Genomic DNA, 18,646 nt, shown 5'->3' with positions numbered 1-18,646 from the left:
CTCCTATTATTTCTTACATAAGCATTTTCCCCTCAACTTATGTGCATAAAAAAGTTGTTTAAATTTTTCTGTTAGCTTGTGTGTACAAATATATATCATCTTTTTGCACTATTAATGATCTCAAAGCTAAATGAGCAATCCAAGTACCAAATCACTTAATCATGCATTTATTAACTTTCTTCCATATTTATCAAACACATATAGCAGGTGCATGGCACAATTTTTGATGCTTCAGGTTCAAAAACACCCAAGACAAATCTCTAGTTTCATCAAGAACACTCCAGAAGAAGTATAAGTGTATAATACAATAATTCAAACAGAATAACAACTACTATTAAAGACATATAGTTAGCTCGAGAAGGAAGTAATTAACTTTGCCTGGAGCATAGTCATCAGTGGAGTAAATTCTACCTGCTTTAACAGCAGAAAAAAACATTTGACTCTCTTAGGAAACCATCTTGCTTGACCTTAGCAAAATCTTACACAATTGGCCATTTCCTCTTCTGGAAACACGTTCTTCTCTGGTATCCCAAGATATCACACTCTCCTGATTTTCCTGCCTTTCCAGCTCATCCTTTTTAGTGTTCTTTGCCAAGTGTAACGTTCTCCTGTGATCTCTAAGCACTGTTGTCCATCCGACCGTCTCTAAATCTCTCCCTAGACAAGACTATCATACTCTAGGCTTTTAATATCACTTACCTGCTCCCAGTTCCCAAATTTCTATTTCTAACCTCTAATATCCAGACTTAAATATTAGTATCTACCTCCAACTTTTCTTAGAATTTCTGTCAGAATTTTTCATTCTGATTTTCCTTAAAATCTATGCCTTACCCAGCCCCTTCCACAGCCCAGGGCTGCAGAACAGCGAGTTGTTAATGCCGGGAGCGGGGAGTCACCTTGATGCCCACTTTTGCCTTATCCTTCACACTAAATGATCCTCAAATCCTGCCATTTAACTCAGCATTTCTTGTACCCACCTCCTTCTTTCCATCTCTACCGTTTCCTGCTGAGTCCAAGGTACGAAAACCCCTTGCCTTTGTCCAGAAAATGGACTCTTTACTGGTCTTTCTGCACCCAGTGTCTACCTCTTCTGGTCCACTCTCCATGACTCACCCTGACCATCTTCTGTAAAATACGTAACAACTTTCAATTACTTCTCCTTGTTTTCAAAATAAAAGCCATGTGACCTGTAAGGCACAGAATGACCCGGTCTCTGCATTCCTTGTCTTTTCTCGCCACAACTAGCTCTCCACATTTCAGAAATACTCGCCATCTCACTGTTCTTCTGACAGCCGGCGCTTTCCCCTAGGTAGGGTCATTTTACCATTTGACTCATGCATTTTACCAGTCTCAAGTAATTCTTTCCCCTTCATCTAGTTTCCTAGTTTTCTCCTCCTTAAACTTCAGAGCTCAGGGTAGATATCAATTCCCCAAGAAAGCCCCCCGTGCCTCCCCAGACTATTTCAACACCCACCTGGTCTCCCAGAGGACCAGCTTTGAACACTTCCCACAACTGTTACGCATTAATTAGCTGCTTAATATCACTCAAGAGCCGAAGCAAACATCTGGATAGTGAGGCTCACCTGTACCCTAGTATATGAGAATAAGTTTAAGAACAGTGACATCTGATATTCAATTGTCTCCTATTCTGTACATGATCCTTCCTGGCACCTCCCTGCCCTCCCTGTAACATACACATACACACGTACTCACATACACAGCTTAAGAAATCTTACCACTGTGTTAACACAGACCAGAGACAGCTGAAGCATCACAGAGAACTGGCAAAGGCAAAGGTTATCAGGTTTCCAGGTACAAGCAAAGATTCAAAGTGGTAACAAGTGACAAACAGAACTTCTAGGGCCCCCTGAAAATCCTCAGAAATGTCTCCAAGAGTACTAGCTTTCCAAAAGTAATGAAGAAGAGGAACATGGGTTTTTCATGTTTTGTTTTAGTTATTAAAGAAAATGCTAACACAACTGGAGATTGGGAATGATCAGACTACCTAGAAATTGAAGACCATCAATATAAGGACTAAAGTGTTTCTTCAAGAGAATGCAGAGAAGGCAATACTAAGCCAAGCTGAGACGTCTTGTGGAATATGTGTCATATCAAACTAGGTAAAGATGCAACAAATGTCAGATCAAGAGAAATTTAACTTGCCCAAGAGAAAGAGTTTGAGAAAGAAGAAATCTGATAAAATGTTGCTAATTGGACTACAGGCAAAATTAATTGAATTCAATTAGCCAAGGTTTCTGAGGTTTGGGAGGAAAAGTGTGTACAAATTACTGAACACTGCACCATTATATGGGTCTTATCAGATTAAAACAAAAAAAAAGATCATTTGGTAAAACAAAACTGTTGTAGGATATGAAATACTTCCTGAGAAGTACAAACAAGAAGAAATTATGAGCTTTTGCTAAACATGAGTTTTGGTTATGATTAGAATAGATAGTAGTTATGGATTGTTACCATGCGTTATGTGCCACGTATAGTACATGACAATTAAAATGCTGCCATCAATTCTAAGAGTGATCCTGCCCAGCAGACATTATTGCTGTCTTATAGATAAGAAAACTGAGGTTAGGAAAAATTGAGTCTCCCGAAGCCAAATGCTTAGAAGACTAGTTTTAAACCCAGTTCTGTCCAATTTCAAATCCTAGGCTTTTTTTTCTTCCCTAGTACTATACTGCTTCTCACTTGGCAAAAAAATAATAATTAAAATTGAAAAGACACGAACATATAACTTCTTTATAATTTTGGTTTTGTTAGATGGACGCACATAAGAAGATTTAAAGTGTAAGAAATATAATTTTAAATATATATGATCAAAACCTATAACATTAAAATAAATACAAGTGAGGCCTTTGACAAATAAAAGGTATAAGAAATTCAGTATATCAATTTAAGTATCAGGCTTCAAGGAACTGAAGTACTTCAATTTACATAAATTTAAAAAGCCATCAGTGCTTATTTTCCTTGTTTTGCATGTCCCAGGGATGGTGCCAAGTCCCTTCTAACACCCCCAGAGCATTGTGTGTGTTTCACAAGAGCAAATACCACTTTGGGAGAATTCAGTGATTTACCTGGTAGTCCTCAGGACTAAATGCTGTCAATGACACTGTTCTAAATTCTGCTGTAACTCTCCCCAGGAGTCCTTGAGCTCGGACGACCAATAACTTAACTTCTCCATCTTCCTCCTGCACGGTGATATGTGGGACGGTGCTTGCGGGCAGGGTCATTGAGTCCTCAGGCTGGGGAGGTGGCCCAGTGGAGAACTGCAGCAAGCCTGGCAAATACAAAGAGAGGCAGGGCATTCTTGCCCCAATTATCTGTGGAAGAATTTCTTATTCATTTGAAACAGTCTTGCACAATTATTTTGATCACCAGGTTAAAATTCTGAGGACTTTCATTTAGAAAGATTTGATTAACATGCTTCTGACACAGAGTATGTTTAGTTTTCCAAATGTTAAAAATTAAACTTAATTTTTCTTGTCTCTACCCAAAGAAAGTTTAAAAAAAAATACATAAGTATCAATAAAAAGAATAGTGATGGGGCTTTAAAGTATATATTATCAAACATTTACTCATATTTGGCTCTCTAGAATTCATTCTTGAATTTAAGATATGCAACACATTTTTTAAAAATTTAACTATAAAAACCAGAGTTGAAGAGCCTCCCACTTTTCCTATACAGACCTTTTAATAGATATTCTTGCTTCATTTTTAAAAGAATTATTAATTTTCAATGCAGAAGTCTCCATTCATTAGGACACACATCTATAGTAGTTCCCCAATTAAGACAATTATAACTTTTCAGCATAAGACAAAAAATTAATATATACATATAGTAATAACTCCACTTCTTAAAGCTTAATAAGTATAAATTACAAGGTACTTAATTAGGTGCTATCATATAACACTAGGATAATTTTTTAAAATTTTCTGATAGCCATGAATACAAATACTTTAATTCACTTTAAATAATCCTACATATACTTTTCAAAATATATTATTAAACTTCAGAAATTAATCTTTACATTATCCTTCATAAACAATATCCCTCCAAAATGGCAGCTTAGAAATTCAAGAGCTTAGAAGTGAAAGGGTCTAAGGAGTTCTACTTCAATCATTTGAAGAAGAAAAAATCCCTTAAGAATTTCTTAACAAGACCAAGTACACCCAGAGAAGAGAGGATTATTCTTGCCAAAGGGCTTGGTTACCATATGGATGATCACTGGCTTTGATGGTGATGTCTGTGGTTTCCTTTTCAGGATCTATGCTTGCACCACTGGTGGGAGTTGAACCTAATTTCCCATCTCCAGGAATTGCAGAAACCAATGTCACACGGAAATACTCATTAAGCTCAGGAATGTCATCATCAAGAACATATATATTCAGGACCTACACATATAAAAATCCAGAGGCATTAAGCAATGAGGCATGTATAAATTCATTTACCGCTTCCCAGAAGAAAGTAGAACAGCAATTAAATTATAGTTAATTGAAGTTACTATTTAACATGGCATTTCTACATAAGTTTAAACATTAAAGCAGAGAGAGGGAGCAAGAGAGGGATAGAGGGAAAGATCTGAGAAATTAATTCTTTAAACAATAATGGGTGTTAAGCAGTAACATTTTCTGTGTAAAATTATCCTATTTGTATATTAATATCATACCATATATGATATGTTGATATATCTTTGTATCAAAGACAATAGTATTACCAACCTCAAGGTATAGAGTTCCTAACTGAGGAATTGCATGTTATCTTCTCTGCCACCTTCCAAGGGAGAAGGGCTGAGCAAGGCCCCTGGGCTGGCCCATCTCTCCAGTGTACCTGGCTGAGGCCCCTCTTCCTGCCCGCCCCCAGTCCCACCCTTGCTCCCAGCCCCAGGGTGACTTGATTTTCCCAGGTAGCAGGTGCACTTGCTTTTTTCTGTATTTTATGTAGACAAGAGATGGGAATGAGGTGAGCGGTAAAAGAAGGGGGAAGAAAGGTTAGTTTGAGCCCGCTTTCACCCAGCTTTAGAGCTGGAGAGAGGTCTGCTCCCTGGAGGTTGAGGTCCAGTGGGTGCAGGGGAGAAGGGAAATGGGGGTTTACCAGAAACAATGTGGTAGGGCAACTTACACACGTCTATTTCCTGCTTAAGGAAAGCCTGACATACTTAGTTACAGCATTTTAGAAAACAGATTCATAACGGGCCTTGGAAGTCTGGCATAAGTAATATGTTGAAAAAATTATAAAAGTAGCAGTAACTGAACCATGTTCTACAAAATGTAAGCAAAAATTTGAGGTGAAAAAATAATTGATCTTTCCTTTATTTATTGAACAAACATGTTTTGACATCTACAATGTAACAGGGTTAGAAATGGCTCCAGTCCCTAAGAGGCTCATAGTCTACTGTAGGAGAGAGATAAATAGAAAAACATTTAAAATGCAATGTAAACATGTCATAATAGAGTTATGTACAACTGGGAAAGAACCAACCAACTCTACTTGGTAAAGGTTTACAACAGACATGTTTAAGGCAAGCCTAATGAACTAGTTTCAGTTGTAAATTACAATGGGAAAAGACATTCCAAGTGAAAGAAACAATACTGGCAAAGGCACAAGAGCATGAAAGAATATGGCATAGAAGCAACTGCAATTATACCATAAAGGTGAAATGAAAGCTAAATCAGAATGGATAATCCGGAGTCAGATCATAAAGACTTTTTATGCTATCATAAAAAAATGGACTTCATCCCACAGTGAGTGGAACAAGACTGAAGAGTTTATAAAACAGGAGACTGACAAAACAAGAATTCCATTTTAGAATAAGTACCATGGCAGAATGTAAATGAGTGGACACAGCAAGAAATGATGCAAGGAGTTAGGAGGTGACTGATCAGAAATAATGAGATTCTGAACTAGTGCTGTGACAATGAAGATGAAAAAAAATAGATGAATCTGAGATTTGTTCTGGAGATGGAAGACCTAGGCTTTGATGACTCACTTATTGGAGGGAGTGAGGACAGGAAGGAGTAAAAGGTGATTTCCTGGTTTTGCCCAGAAAGAATAAAAACAACTTGAAAACTAACTCGAAATGCTATCTCCAAAACACTAATCAATGGGCCTAAAAAGCATTTGGAAAACTGTTTTTTTTAATGTAGGTTTTTCCAAGGATTTTGATTCAATAGGTCTGTGCAAAATCTGAATTTGGTTTTAATGTTAATTTTTTAAATATGTTTTTTATTGATTTTTAGAGAGAGAGGAAGGGAGAGGGAGAGAAAGAGAGAGAAAGAGAGAGAGAGAAAGCTTTCCAAGAGGCTGTCAAAGAAAGATGGTAGGGTTTACCTCTGATCTCTGCCAAGGGAGGAATGTGATAGTTCCACTGGCATTAGCAAAATCATCAACAAGGTAATTAATGCCGTCAGATTCGATCTGCGAGATGGTGTAAAAAACATGCACGTAATCCAGAGCTCCTCTGGTTCGCTCCACCACACACGAAATGGTGGATCCCTCCTCTGCAATCTGAAATTGAATATAAATTATTTATAATTATATACCGATTCAAATCAGTGATAAAATTATAATGTTTTCATGAAATTCTTTTATCATAATCTTAATTCTATAACTTTCTACAACTCTAAGGAGGCCTCTACATTCCTCCAGATAGATTTCTGTCTGATGAAAAATATTTAACACCATTCATTCTATCTTGTTCTTTCATAAGGATAGATAAAGCAAAAAGAATGATAAGTTAACTGTACATGTTGTTCATTCACCGATGCCTCCTGTGTGCCAGCCACTGTGCTAGATGCTATGGTTACAAAAGATTTTTAAGTAGAAATAATAGCACAGTTCTTTCTCGGGATAATTCTAAAGACAAACTCAAATTCTATGATGAGCTCAGCACAGACAAAACAATTGGCGGAGAAGTTAGGGATGGGGGGGGGACATGACATCAGGGAGAATATTTCTGGCTTTAGCAAAAGGTATAAGAAGTGGATCTGATGGAATCATTTGGAGGGTGGTACAGCGTCAAGTGGGGAGAGCCCTGAGAAATGCCTGGTGGGGAGGTAATAGTCAGGTCAAGGACATTTAAGGCAGGCTTAATTTAGTTTTGAGATTTTTGTCATATATGTAGATAGCTGTCCCTCAATATGCACAGGGTATTTGTTCCAGGACCACCCACACCCCCAATGGATACCAAAATCTGCAGATGTTCAATTCCCTTGTATAAAATGGTGTATTAGCATTAACCTGTACACATTTTCCCCTATATTTTAAATCATCTCTAGATTACTTATAATACTGAATACAATTTAATGCTATGTAAATAGTTGTTTTACTATATTGTTTGGGGGATAATAATTTTTAAAAAGTCTGTACATGTTCAGTACAGACACAACCATTGTAAGCCTACTACAACTAAGCACTACTACATCGTACATGTCAGCAACAACATAACTTTTCTTCAAGTATTTTCGATCCACATTTGGTTGAAACCAAGGACACAGAATCCGCAGAGATGGATATAAGTACGTAGCCACGTGTGTGTGTGTGTGTGTGTGTGTGTCTATGTCTATGTCTATGTCTATGTGTGTTTTATGCGGAAAACATTCTTATCTAAACACTTTAAGATAATGCTTAATAATTTTATAGAACAAGAAGTTGTAATATCTTTTAGAATAAGGTCTTCATACTCTTAAATTCTGTCTCTTGATTTATTTTTATGTGAGCAAACATAATTCATAGGAAAAAACTACAACTGAATGAATAGAGCTCAAAATATAAATATATATACACATATATATGTCACTAGTTTTCCTATCATAAGCACCTCTGATTAGCATTAGATAGAGACATTTTAGTCCCAACATTAGGGTTAGAGAGGACAGATCTGAAATTTGTCTACAAAGAGGCAATAGTTAAAAGTTATCAATGAGCATGAAGCACCAGATGTATCAGTAAATCCTCTGAGCTTCCCTGAGCATCAGCACTCTTTCTCCAAAGTGTAGCAGCAACCCTGTGCCTCATGGTAAACAAGATTCAGCACCCCTGTGGCAGTGCTATGGCTCCTTTATTTGCCTGCTGGTCTCCTGGCAAGGGAAGCCCTGAATGACCAAGTGGTGGCTCAGTGGAGCCCTCATTGTGTCTCCTGGTGGACATCCCCAGGTCCAGTCAGAACCAGAACTTCTAATCCAGTGGAACTTCAAGCTTGGAAGCAGGAAACACAAATTCTGGCAGTGGGCCCCTCAGAGTAATAAAGATGAGGCCAGTCTGACTTTCACCTCTTGCTTCCTGAGCCCATGTGGTCTAGTTATTGGGGACACAGAACTAGATATAACCACTGGCTACACATACTAGATTCCGGAGGACAACGCCCCAAACCTACAAGATGTTGTCCCTGAGCTGGTACCTCTGCTGAGTTTTATCAGGTCATCCCATTGTTGTACGAGGCCAACTGCTTCAGGCAATGGGTTATATGGTAAGGCCTGGGAATCCCCTGACTGTGTGCCCACTGTCCCACCTCCGTGACATAAAACGAATCCCTTGAGGCAATGTGATGCAGGTTCCCAGTGGGTACAGCAGGCATTCTTTTATTCAGCAGATAATGGTCTGACAAATGTACTAAGAAAACTCATAGCTAAAGTATTAATTCCAATAATAATGAATGACTGCCCCGCTCTGGGGTAAAGGGACTGATTGGGATTAATCTACCACTAAATAGCTCATTGAAAAGTGCTTAGCTTTGGTCTTTGCTCCTTGCTTATTTGTGATTTCACCCACAAGAAACATGGTGAACACAAAAAACTGTGCCTGCCTGAAACAAGCCACACAGGAATACACAAACATACACACACCCAGGCGCACACACACCTCAAACATCTACCAAATACCTCAGTTTAGTATGTGTGTTACCAGCCACACTTGCCTGCATTTAATGTGACAACTTCCCCTCTAATTTTAGATAAGCCTCCTTCCATCACCTTATAATGACACATAAGCTCCAATTCCTCTGAGGTCCACTTCTACAAGCAAACTTAACAATTTTTCAAGGTATATGTCAAATTTATTACAGTATTTAAGTACTGAACATTTATCGTGTAAAACTTTTAAAATTAGGCCCCTATCTTACTTTTTACATGTCACTAACCAAGTTTCTGAGTAGTGTTCTCCTAGCCCACCTTTCCCATAAACTCTGTGCTTTTTGTTAAGAAATTTGGCATAGCATGGAGATTTTTAGGAACCTATCTATCACAACATGGTAGAACTCACTGCTCTGAAGGTAGGGCCCTCCAACCCTAAGAAGCTGAATAAAAGAGAAAGCAACAAAGAGACCCAGCTGCTCAATAGAGCATCTAATTTAATTTCCTCCTAGATATCTACATCAGCATTTTCATCCCAGTCAATTGGGACAAACAAATGTTTGGGGGAAAGAGTGTGGCTTTAAGGTCAAACAGCCCTGAGCTCCTCTCCTGCCATTCCCCAAGCCTTCCCAGTCTCAGTGGGCTCTTCTTCAAATGCAGGTTATAATGTCTTGTGGGTTTTGGTGGGGACTAAACAAGTGCCTAACATGGTACCTAGTAGAATATTAAGTGCTAACAAAATGTATGTCTTCCCTTCACAATACAGGCACACATACCCAACAATTAAAAAAAGTCACATAAAAAAAATCCCCTCATTTTATCAAGAAGTATATATATGTACATATTGAAAAAGCAAAGTAATTCAATCACAATGACAATAGATTTGCTCCATTTTCCCACCATAAATGTAAATCAGAATATTTTGAGTGAGTTAAATTAATAAGCCATGAATCCCAACATGTGAATATTCAACTTCTCTCATTAGCAAGAAGCATGGATTAAGCAGATATGAAGATACACTCAGGAATCTGTGATGTCTCCTTACAACTTTTTACCAAGTCAGTAATCATCATCACACAGCATTCAGGACTAAGAAAGAAGCTTTTGCTTATAAGAATCACATGGGGAAAAGTTATCTAATCACACTTTCATCAAAATATATCGCATACTGTTTTTATCAAAATCTATCACCTACTAACTGTTTTCAATTTTAAAAAGAAGCAAAAAAGAACTATCCATATCCAATACAATTGTGACAATATGTGCTACACATCAGCATTTCAAAGAAACTTTAATGAATTAATAATTTATACAATAAAGTAAACTTCCATTTAGAGGAGTTGCAAATGTCAAGGGTCCATTAAAAAATCACATAGGCCCTGGCAGGGGTGACTCAGTTGGTGGGGTGCATACAGGAGGCAACTGATCGATGTTTTTCTCAAACATCCATGTCCATGTCCATGTCTATGTTTGTCTCTCTCTCTCTGTCCTTCCCTTCTCCCCTTTCTAAAAGCAGTAAAATATACCCTTGGGTGAGGATTTTTTTTTTAAATCATCTAGGATGCTTGGTAAAACTCCACTTATGAATTTATAGAGAAATGGCATAATGCCTAAGGTTTGCTTTAAAAATTACTTCAGCCAAAAAAGATGAAACCAGATTGGCAAAAGGCTAATAAATGTTGAAGCTCAGTGGGTCACTGCAGTCCATTACTCTATTTTTCTCTATTTTTATGTGTGTGTGAAATTCACCATTTTAAAAGATTTTTAAAATTTAGCTTTTTGCTTCCCATCCCATCCCCCTGGCAGAGATCCCAATTGAGAAACAGGATCCTGAATCAGGAACTGTGTCCTGGAATATGAATTAGATATTTCTGACCAAGGTTGCCCTGTTTGGGAAGTATTGGACCAGAGGGTGAAATTATTAATACCAGAAGACGATAAAGACCTGGAGAGTAATCATTAAAAGACTTTTTTCTACTATTCAAATATTCATCTAATTGATTTTAGATTCATGATACAAGCAAATGCTCAGGCCCAGATATGAAGGGGCATAGCACCAGATAACAGTCATCAGAACCATCATGACTCCGTTTTGCACAACGGACGATAGGAGCCACTACGGTTTCCTCTTTCAGTTCAGGAGTTTGCCAAGTCTTCCGATCAGCACAACAGTAACTTTCAAGGTTAACAATGAGAAAAGTTCTTGCAATACACTTTCCTACAAAAAGGGATGTACTGAGCCACGAGTTGGCTTTCTCTACTGAAATAGAAGATTAAAGCTAAACAGTTACACATCCAATTAATTTTTAATTTTGCTGCTTGGGTGATGATCTCTGATATCAGGTTATATCAATATCACTTCTATCTAATGGAATCTATTCACATAACATATGGCAGGCACTTAAAGCCAAACACAGTCCAAGTTAAATAATATTCTCTTTTTATAAAGATCCTTTCAAAATGTCTCTAAACGTACTGTCATGAGTGTATAAATATAAAACAGATTCCAAGAACTGGTTGTAAAAGTAAAATAATGAGACTAGTGAATTCTATGAATCACTATGAAAAGCAATCTCATTACTTTGTAGTTAGATGGTACACAGGATTGCAGGACATATAAAAAATAGGGCAAAAATAAGGTGGAGAGAAAATAACACATAAAGAACACAGAATAACAAAACACAGGAAGGCAACATGAGAGTGTGGTTACGAGGCCATAGAACCATCATCTGTTCAAGACAGGTCTCAGTTGCAATCCAACGTGAGCCTCATCAGGTGCCTCATCAGGGCTCTAAGCCGCAGACAGGTTTATTCATTCGTTCAGTTTTAATTTATTAATTGCCTGCTATTTGCCAGGACATGGCATACCTGGTTAGGAGGGAACAAATAAAAAAATAATTATGACCTCTTTCGATATGCCAAAGCGTAGACTATGTCATATTCTACGTATTTTCATTATTTAACATGTGATTATGCTTTCATTTTAACCTTAATACTACTTTATAAGTCTATAAAAATGTAAAAAGTATAATATAACTCAGAAGTCTTTAAAGGATCTCTACTGCCTTCAGCATTTTTGAAAGGAAAAGAAAAAATTTAACTGTTCAATGTCACTGAGAAGAATATAAAAAAGTGACAGTGTTTTTTATTTCTGGAAATGAAGAAAATAACCATAAAAATTTAAGCTCTGAAAACAATTCCAGGCATAGATTAACCAGCAGCACTCAAATATTTTAGTTTCAGGATACCTGAACACTCACAAAAATTTTTGAGAACGCCAAGGAGTTTTTTTTATTGTGTTGCTGAAATCTGTTGATACTACTATTTTGCAAATGAAAATTGGGGGGAAAATATTGATATATTAATTCATTTTAAAACAGCAAAAATAAACTCATTAAATGTTAACATATAAGCAACATATTTTTAAAGAAGTAACTGTATTTTCTAAAACAAAAGTTAGTAATAAGGAAACATTGTTTTATATTTTTATAAATCTCTTTAATGCCTAACTTAACAGAAGACAGCTAGATTTTACTATTTCCATTTGCTATCAGTTTGTCTATTGCTATTTGTTATGTTGAAGTATATAAAGAATATCTAGACTCACATAAAAATATCACTGGAAAAGGGGGAGGACTTAATAGTCTTTTTACATAGTTGCAAGTATTCTCCCTTGATATTATAACCAAAATATGACACAAGGTAGTTTCTTAGAGTTAAGTTGCAATGTGAAATCATACTCTAATACATTAAAATTCATTGGGCTGTTTTACATTTTGAATCAATCATTTTACCACGCATGATTTTGTAACAATATATACTGATTATTTGGAAACTATTGGTTCACTGGGTTATACAGATTTTCTAAATGTTGACCCATTTTATTATACAAAATAAATCATACTTGCTAACTGCAAAGTCTTTAGGTATTGAGAAACAGTCAAGCTCACTTTGGCAGATAAAAGTGTTCCAAAATTCTAATTTTTCTTTGATAGCTTAAATTCGTATCATTGACAACATGTACGGTCAGTTGTTTTTCTTGTAGTCACTGACTCACTTCATTCATTTTCATGAAAATGTATGCCAGATACCCACGTCCAAATAACTGAAATCTGTCAGTCATTTTTTTCAAGGAAAGCTGGCGTTCTGCGAAAAGAGCATTTCATTGAACTCACAATTCAGTATCTGTACAAGCAGATACTTTTCTTCAGGGCAACTATCATGTTTGGTTAATATAGAAGTCCTTTATTTGTGATTCTCATTTCATGACATGGAACACTAAAAAGACAGGGATTTGAGGGTCAAGATTTTATGAAATTATTATTTTGTACTGCCTCATTAAAGATATTCTTATGTGAAAATTTGCACCTTTTAAGCTTCAGGCATGTGGGGAAGAAAAAAGCAATGACAACTGGCACAGTTTAATGTCACTGCCTTGATTCATACAAAGGAACTACCAGACAGCATTCGTGGCAGCCACTGCTTCTGAACTGTAATTGCCAGTAAAATGAAAAAGACACCTTAGTCTTTTTATAAAATTAGGTTTGACCTTTGTTGAACTAAAACATTTCGGGAACCCCCAGGGGTCCTTGGGCTACACTTTGAGAATGACTTCAGTAAGCAATAAATATTAGTGATGATGATAAAACTATTTCATATTACTCCTGTCTTCAAACCATTCTGAGATGAAAGAGTTCTCTACTTCTATTCTTAATAGTTAGTTTCAGAAATGAAAATTCTGTAATATTCCTGATATTCAAATTCCAATGTTTGATCTTTTAGATTCAACAAAACTTTTCCTATTTTAATTATCTAAACTTTACTCTTTCCAATATAGATATATTTGATTTCTCTCAGGTGGGCTTGGACAATAACCAATTACCTTTTCTTTTTCTTTCCAGCAATTCTACCAGTATACGTGCCATGGGAAGTTCTCTCTCCTACAATCAAAGTCTTAACTGGCCTCATGCAAATTCTGAGATTTCTGGGAACAGGCAAAGCTGCATACCTAGGTGGAACTAAGCCAACACCAACACCAACACATTCTAGAAACAGAACTTGCGAGACAAGCCAGCATTGAACTCTTACTATCATGGTCCAGAAAGCCAGAGAAATACTAAGAAACAAGTCCTTATTTGGGCAGGTTTTTTAAGTTTAAGTATTTTTTTTAAGTTTGGTTGTTTATGTAGTTTAACTCAAACTAGAAGTGCTGTGATTTGAACTATGAGCCTTTTCATGTTATATTAAAATACATTCATAAGTTCAACAAAGACTTTTGAGTACCTACTACATTCCCTTGTAGGTGCTGGAGATACAACAATGAACAATATGATCTTGTTACACTCAGAGCTCTTTCATCTCTGTGGTGAAAAGGGATAACCATTAAATAAGCAGGCTTATGAATAACAAATGGAATCTAAGAATGTGATCAATGCTAGAAAAAAGTAAAATGAGGTGAAGAAATGGAGAGTGATCAATTGAAGGAAAGAAGGGGATAACTTTAAATAAGAAAGTCTTCATTGAGCAGATATCTTTGGAGCTGAGACTTGAATGACTAAATCCTAAAGATGTGGAATAAGAGTGTTCCAAATAGAGAAGCTAGGAAGTGCTGATGCCCTAAGATAGGAGCTGAAACAAGGCAGGTCTGACTGAAAACACTGACCAAAGAGGAGAATTACACAAGAGGTCAGAGCCAGAGGTGGGCACCAGGTCATGAGGGAACCGAGAGGAAGCTGGCTTTACCTGCACCACACTGGTTCTCACACCCTGATGGAAGCCACCTGTCTTTTTAAAAATAGAGATGATGGCCCTAGCCAGTTTGGCTCAGTGGTTAGAGCATTGGTCCTCGGACTGAAGGGTCCTGGGTTCGATTCCGGCCAAGGGCACATACAGCGATTGCCGGTTGGGGCAACCAATTGATGTCTCTCTTTCACATCAATGTTTCTCCCCCCTCCCTTCTCTGAAAAACAATGGAAAAAAATATCCTTGGGTAAGGGTTAAAAAAATAAAAAGAGATGATGATATTAAAATATAGAAGGAAAGATGACAGGTTACAAGACTCAAATTCCAGTTCTTCCCATTGTATCTTAGGAGGAAAAAGAGGAAATGAAAATTAATACTTATTAAGTACTAATAACTGCCAAACTTTGAACTATGTATTTGATCTTGTCTCAAATAATTCAACTTGGGTTAGTTATTTGCTCAGGTCTCTAAACCTCAGTTGCTAACCCTATAAAGTGGAGAGAGTAATAATTACTATTTGTTGCAGCTGTATTATGGATTGTCAGAAAGGTGCATGAAAAACTTAACATGTAAAGTACTTTGACGACTATTTATTAAAAGGTATTATCATTATCAATAAACATATTTCTTTGAATGACATTGATTCTCACTACTCTAGGATATTCTATTTCTGGTATAGAAAAACACCATTATTTGTAGATCACTTATGATTGTCACCAACCAAAGAGCTAAGAGGGGCAATAAGATACCTCAGTTTGAGCTACAATGAGGCCTATGGCCTAGATACTCTACCTATTCATGTTTTTCTTAATCACTTCAATTTGCATATACACCCTTCTAAAACTACGAGAATCAACTTGCAGAGGGAAAGACTCTCTTGCTCCTTGGCATCCTTTCATAGACATCGAGCTGTTGCTGTCACACACAACACCTGTGAAGTAGTTTCATGAGATCTCACATTACTGAACAGGAAACTGAGATGATTACGAATCTTTGAAAACTTGAAAAGAACTGATAAGGACAGTAAAACAGCCTAATTAATTAAGCTGGCAAAGAAGGTTGATAAGAAAGGCATTTATAAACAACTTGGAAGAATGTTGTAACTAACTACTTAAGTACATTGGACATGTGAGAGAGAAAAAACCACCCTCAAAATATTGTATTTAATAAAGTTTCAATTATAATTATTCATAGAAGCTTTCAATACATGTTATTTCATTTACTTATGTGGTAATCAAATAGTAGGTAAAAAGTAAATTACGTGTGGAGTATAATTATACATTCTGTGAAGTGTATTAAGTTTAAAAATAACCACTACAGTTTCATTTGCTAACTTACCATTACTTCTATCAGCTCGTTAAGCTTCTGATTCAAACTGTGAACTTGTAAGAGCTCTATCGTACTTCTGGGCATAGAGTAGATACTCAAGCAGTCTTACCAGATGAAAGAAAGCCCACTCCCAAACAAATTCACCTCCAATGAATTAACTCCAAGTTTCTCCAAGCTCACGACTTACCTCTGGTATACAGGCTCCTGTGAAACCAAACAAGCCATTGGCATTGTCACTTTTTTGTATTATTAATCTTGCTGTAGTGTTCTCTTCAGAAATACGAGCTCCTCCACATACAGAGACCAGTTTAAGGATGAATAACTCTTCTCCTTCCTCTTCATTGTCATCTCTTGCAGAAACAATGAAGGATTTGTTAGTTTCTCCCTGTCTGAACTCCAGATACCCAGAAACAGGGTGTAAATCACTCTTTGCTGGCATGGCATGAAGTTCATAAATTTCTTCAAGGGTCAGTTTCTGCTCATAGAATCTCACATCCTGCATCAGACCTGTAAATCTGTCATTGCCATTCATTCCTGCCCCAATTCTCAGTGTTCCAGGACCTGAAATTAGAGATGGGTTTAAATGCTTCAATATCCACTAGTCTCCTGTCCTAAATTACAAGTGTGATTCAGAGAGTAAAGCAACTTTATTGAAAGGTTTTATAAGATTAAGTAAAACTTTTACATAACAAGAATATAATCAAATAAAGGCTTTCTGTTATGTTGAAAAAATGAATCAGTAATCACTGGGATTTAAGATATTTTGTACTAAAGGATTGTGTGTGTGTGTGTGTGTGTATTTGAATAGACAGTTCTTCCAGGAAATGTTAAAATTTCCATGTACATCTAGGAATGAAATAATTTAATTCAGTTAAATTTTAAAATTTTAGTATGACTACTGTTTGAAAACTTTAAGGCTTGATCTGTTAGAAATTCATCTTGAGTTAAATAAAATTGTGACAATTCAGGAAAATAAGCTTTTGTGGACCAAATACAACTCTTTATCCATAAAACTAATGAAACAGATGTAGAACAAGAAATATTATTTTTCTTCTCAGGAACAACATTATATGTGAGTCTTGGGTAATCACATGCAGCCCAACTATATTATTATCTACGATAACGACCCTTTTCAGGAATTCACCAATTCTTATTTCTTATTCTCTCTCCAGTAATTCAACTAATATACCTTTGTAAGATGAGAGCCTGACAGCAATTTGGGGGAAAGTACAAGTAATATTTATCAAGATCACCAATCAAGGCAGTTTTATACCCAAATAACTCTTTTAGGGTAGTTCACATGTATCCTGCACATTACTGTCACAGTTGTCCCAGGCCTTCTCCAGTGGTCTGGACTGACTACAGTAATGAGAGTGCAATATCTACAACAGGCAAGGATACGGATGAACCTCATAAACAATACTAAGCAAAAGAAGCCAGACACTCAAACGTACACACTGCTCAATTCCATTTACATAAATTAAAAAACAGAAAAAGCTATTCTTATGCTCTTACAAGCGGCAGTACAAGGTGAACAGGGTGGTGCGTTAGTGACTGGAGAAGAGCCAAAAGGGGCTCCTGGAATGCTGTTTCTTGATCTGGGGGCTGGTTACCGAGGAATTTAAAGTTTCAAAAAATTCATCTACCTGTACGCTTATGATATGTACACTTTCATGTATTTTATAATATATAACATATATTATATTCCATTAATAACTTTTAAAACTATATGTACACTCTTTCAATTTTCTTTCCAAGTTCCAAATTATAAGAACAATCTAAGTTCCCTGAAGTAAGCTAAACAGAGAAGAGAAACGCCAGCTCTCACTACCCCCAATCTTTCCCATTCTCATTCTATCACTGCGCTGCCACCACAGGAATCAATGCTAACAGATACATGTACATATTCACAATCAAAAGGTGAATAATTTAATTCCACGGTGTGCTGTAAGCATACGCGATGGATTTGAAACCTGTAGTGTGTGCATGTTTTTTCTCTTGCCCATCTTTGTTTTCCACTAGAAGAAGAAATACAGCCAGATATCTAATGCAGGAGGTTCAGAAGGAAAATATCCTATTATGCGATAAACATATAAAGGCTGCTCTCCTTTCTTACTAAATGAAAAACAGAATCAAATCAAAAGATGGGGAGGCTGAAAGGGAATTGGTGATAACCAATATCGTGTGTAAACATGTGAATGTGTTTCTCAAGAAAACAGCATGGGCTCCAGCTTAAAGACAATAAAGATGATCTCTCCAAAGCACTCCTTATACTGTAAACCCTTGAAGCTGCTGAGGTTTGTAATGTAGTATTTCTCTTCTGATTCCTCTTTAACCTTATTCCCACTGCCCCCCGCCTTCAGCAGTGGGCTAGCAGCAGTTCCCATTATGATATGCTCTTTCACATTTCTACACCACTGCTCTTTTCTCTACCTCAAATATTATGCCCTACCCGCTGTTGCCACAGCAGGAATAAATACTCCTCCTTTGTAATTTTTTTCTTTCTTCCTACAATGTACTGAAGTAATCTGTTTGAACATCTCTTTCCCAGAGCCTATTTCAGGTGTTTCAAAGGCAAAGACTTTGCCTGGTCCATTTCTGTAATACTCATCACAGAACTGACTGTCTTGATAGGCACATAGTTTTACTTAAAGAAATTAAACCAATACACAAGGAGATTTTAAAATACCTGTGAGCCTTTCTAAGAAATAATTTT

At 36.7% G+C, this 18,646-nt stretch overlaps 1 protein-coding gene across 1 annotated transcript in view; it reads right to left on the bottom strand.

Moving 5' to 3' along the window:
• Positions 1–18,646, bottom strand: part of ADGRV1 (adhesion G protein-coupled receptor V1) — a 404,143-nt gene that overhangs the window by 344,035 nt on the left and 41,462 nt on the right. Inside the window, exons 22-25 of the mRNA XM_016216159.2 lie at positions 16,118–16,491; positions 6,341–6,517; positions 4,224–4,404; positions 3,087–3,289 (exon numbers count right to left, since the gene is read on the bottom strand). Of these exons, the coding sequence (XP_016071645.2) occupies positions 3,087–3,289; positions 4,224–4,404; positions 6,341–6,517; positions 16,118–16,491 (935 nt within the window). The remainder of the gene's footprint in view (positions 1–3,086; positions 3,290–4,223; positions 4,405–6,340; positions 6,518–16,117; positions 16,492–18,646) is intronic.

Source organism: Miniopterus natalensis, chromosome 3, assembly GCF_054644295.1.
Source record: "Miniopterus natalensis isolate mMinNat1 chromosome 3, mMinNat1.hap1, whole genome shotgun sequence".
NCBI classification, from domain to species: Eukaryota; Metazoa; Chordata; class Mammalia; order Chiroptera; family Miniopteridae; genus Miniopterus; species Miniopterus natalensis.
This window is presented reverse-complemented; position numbering and strand designations above follow the sequence as displayed.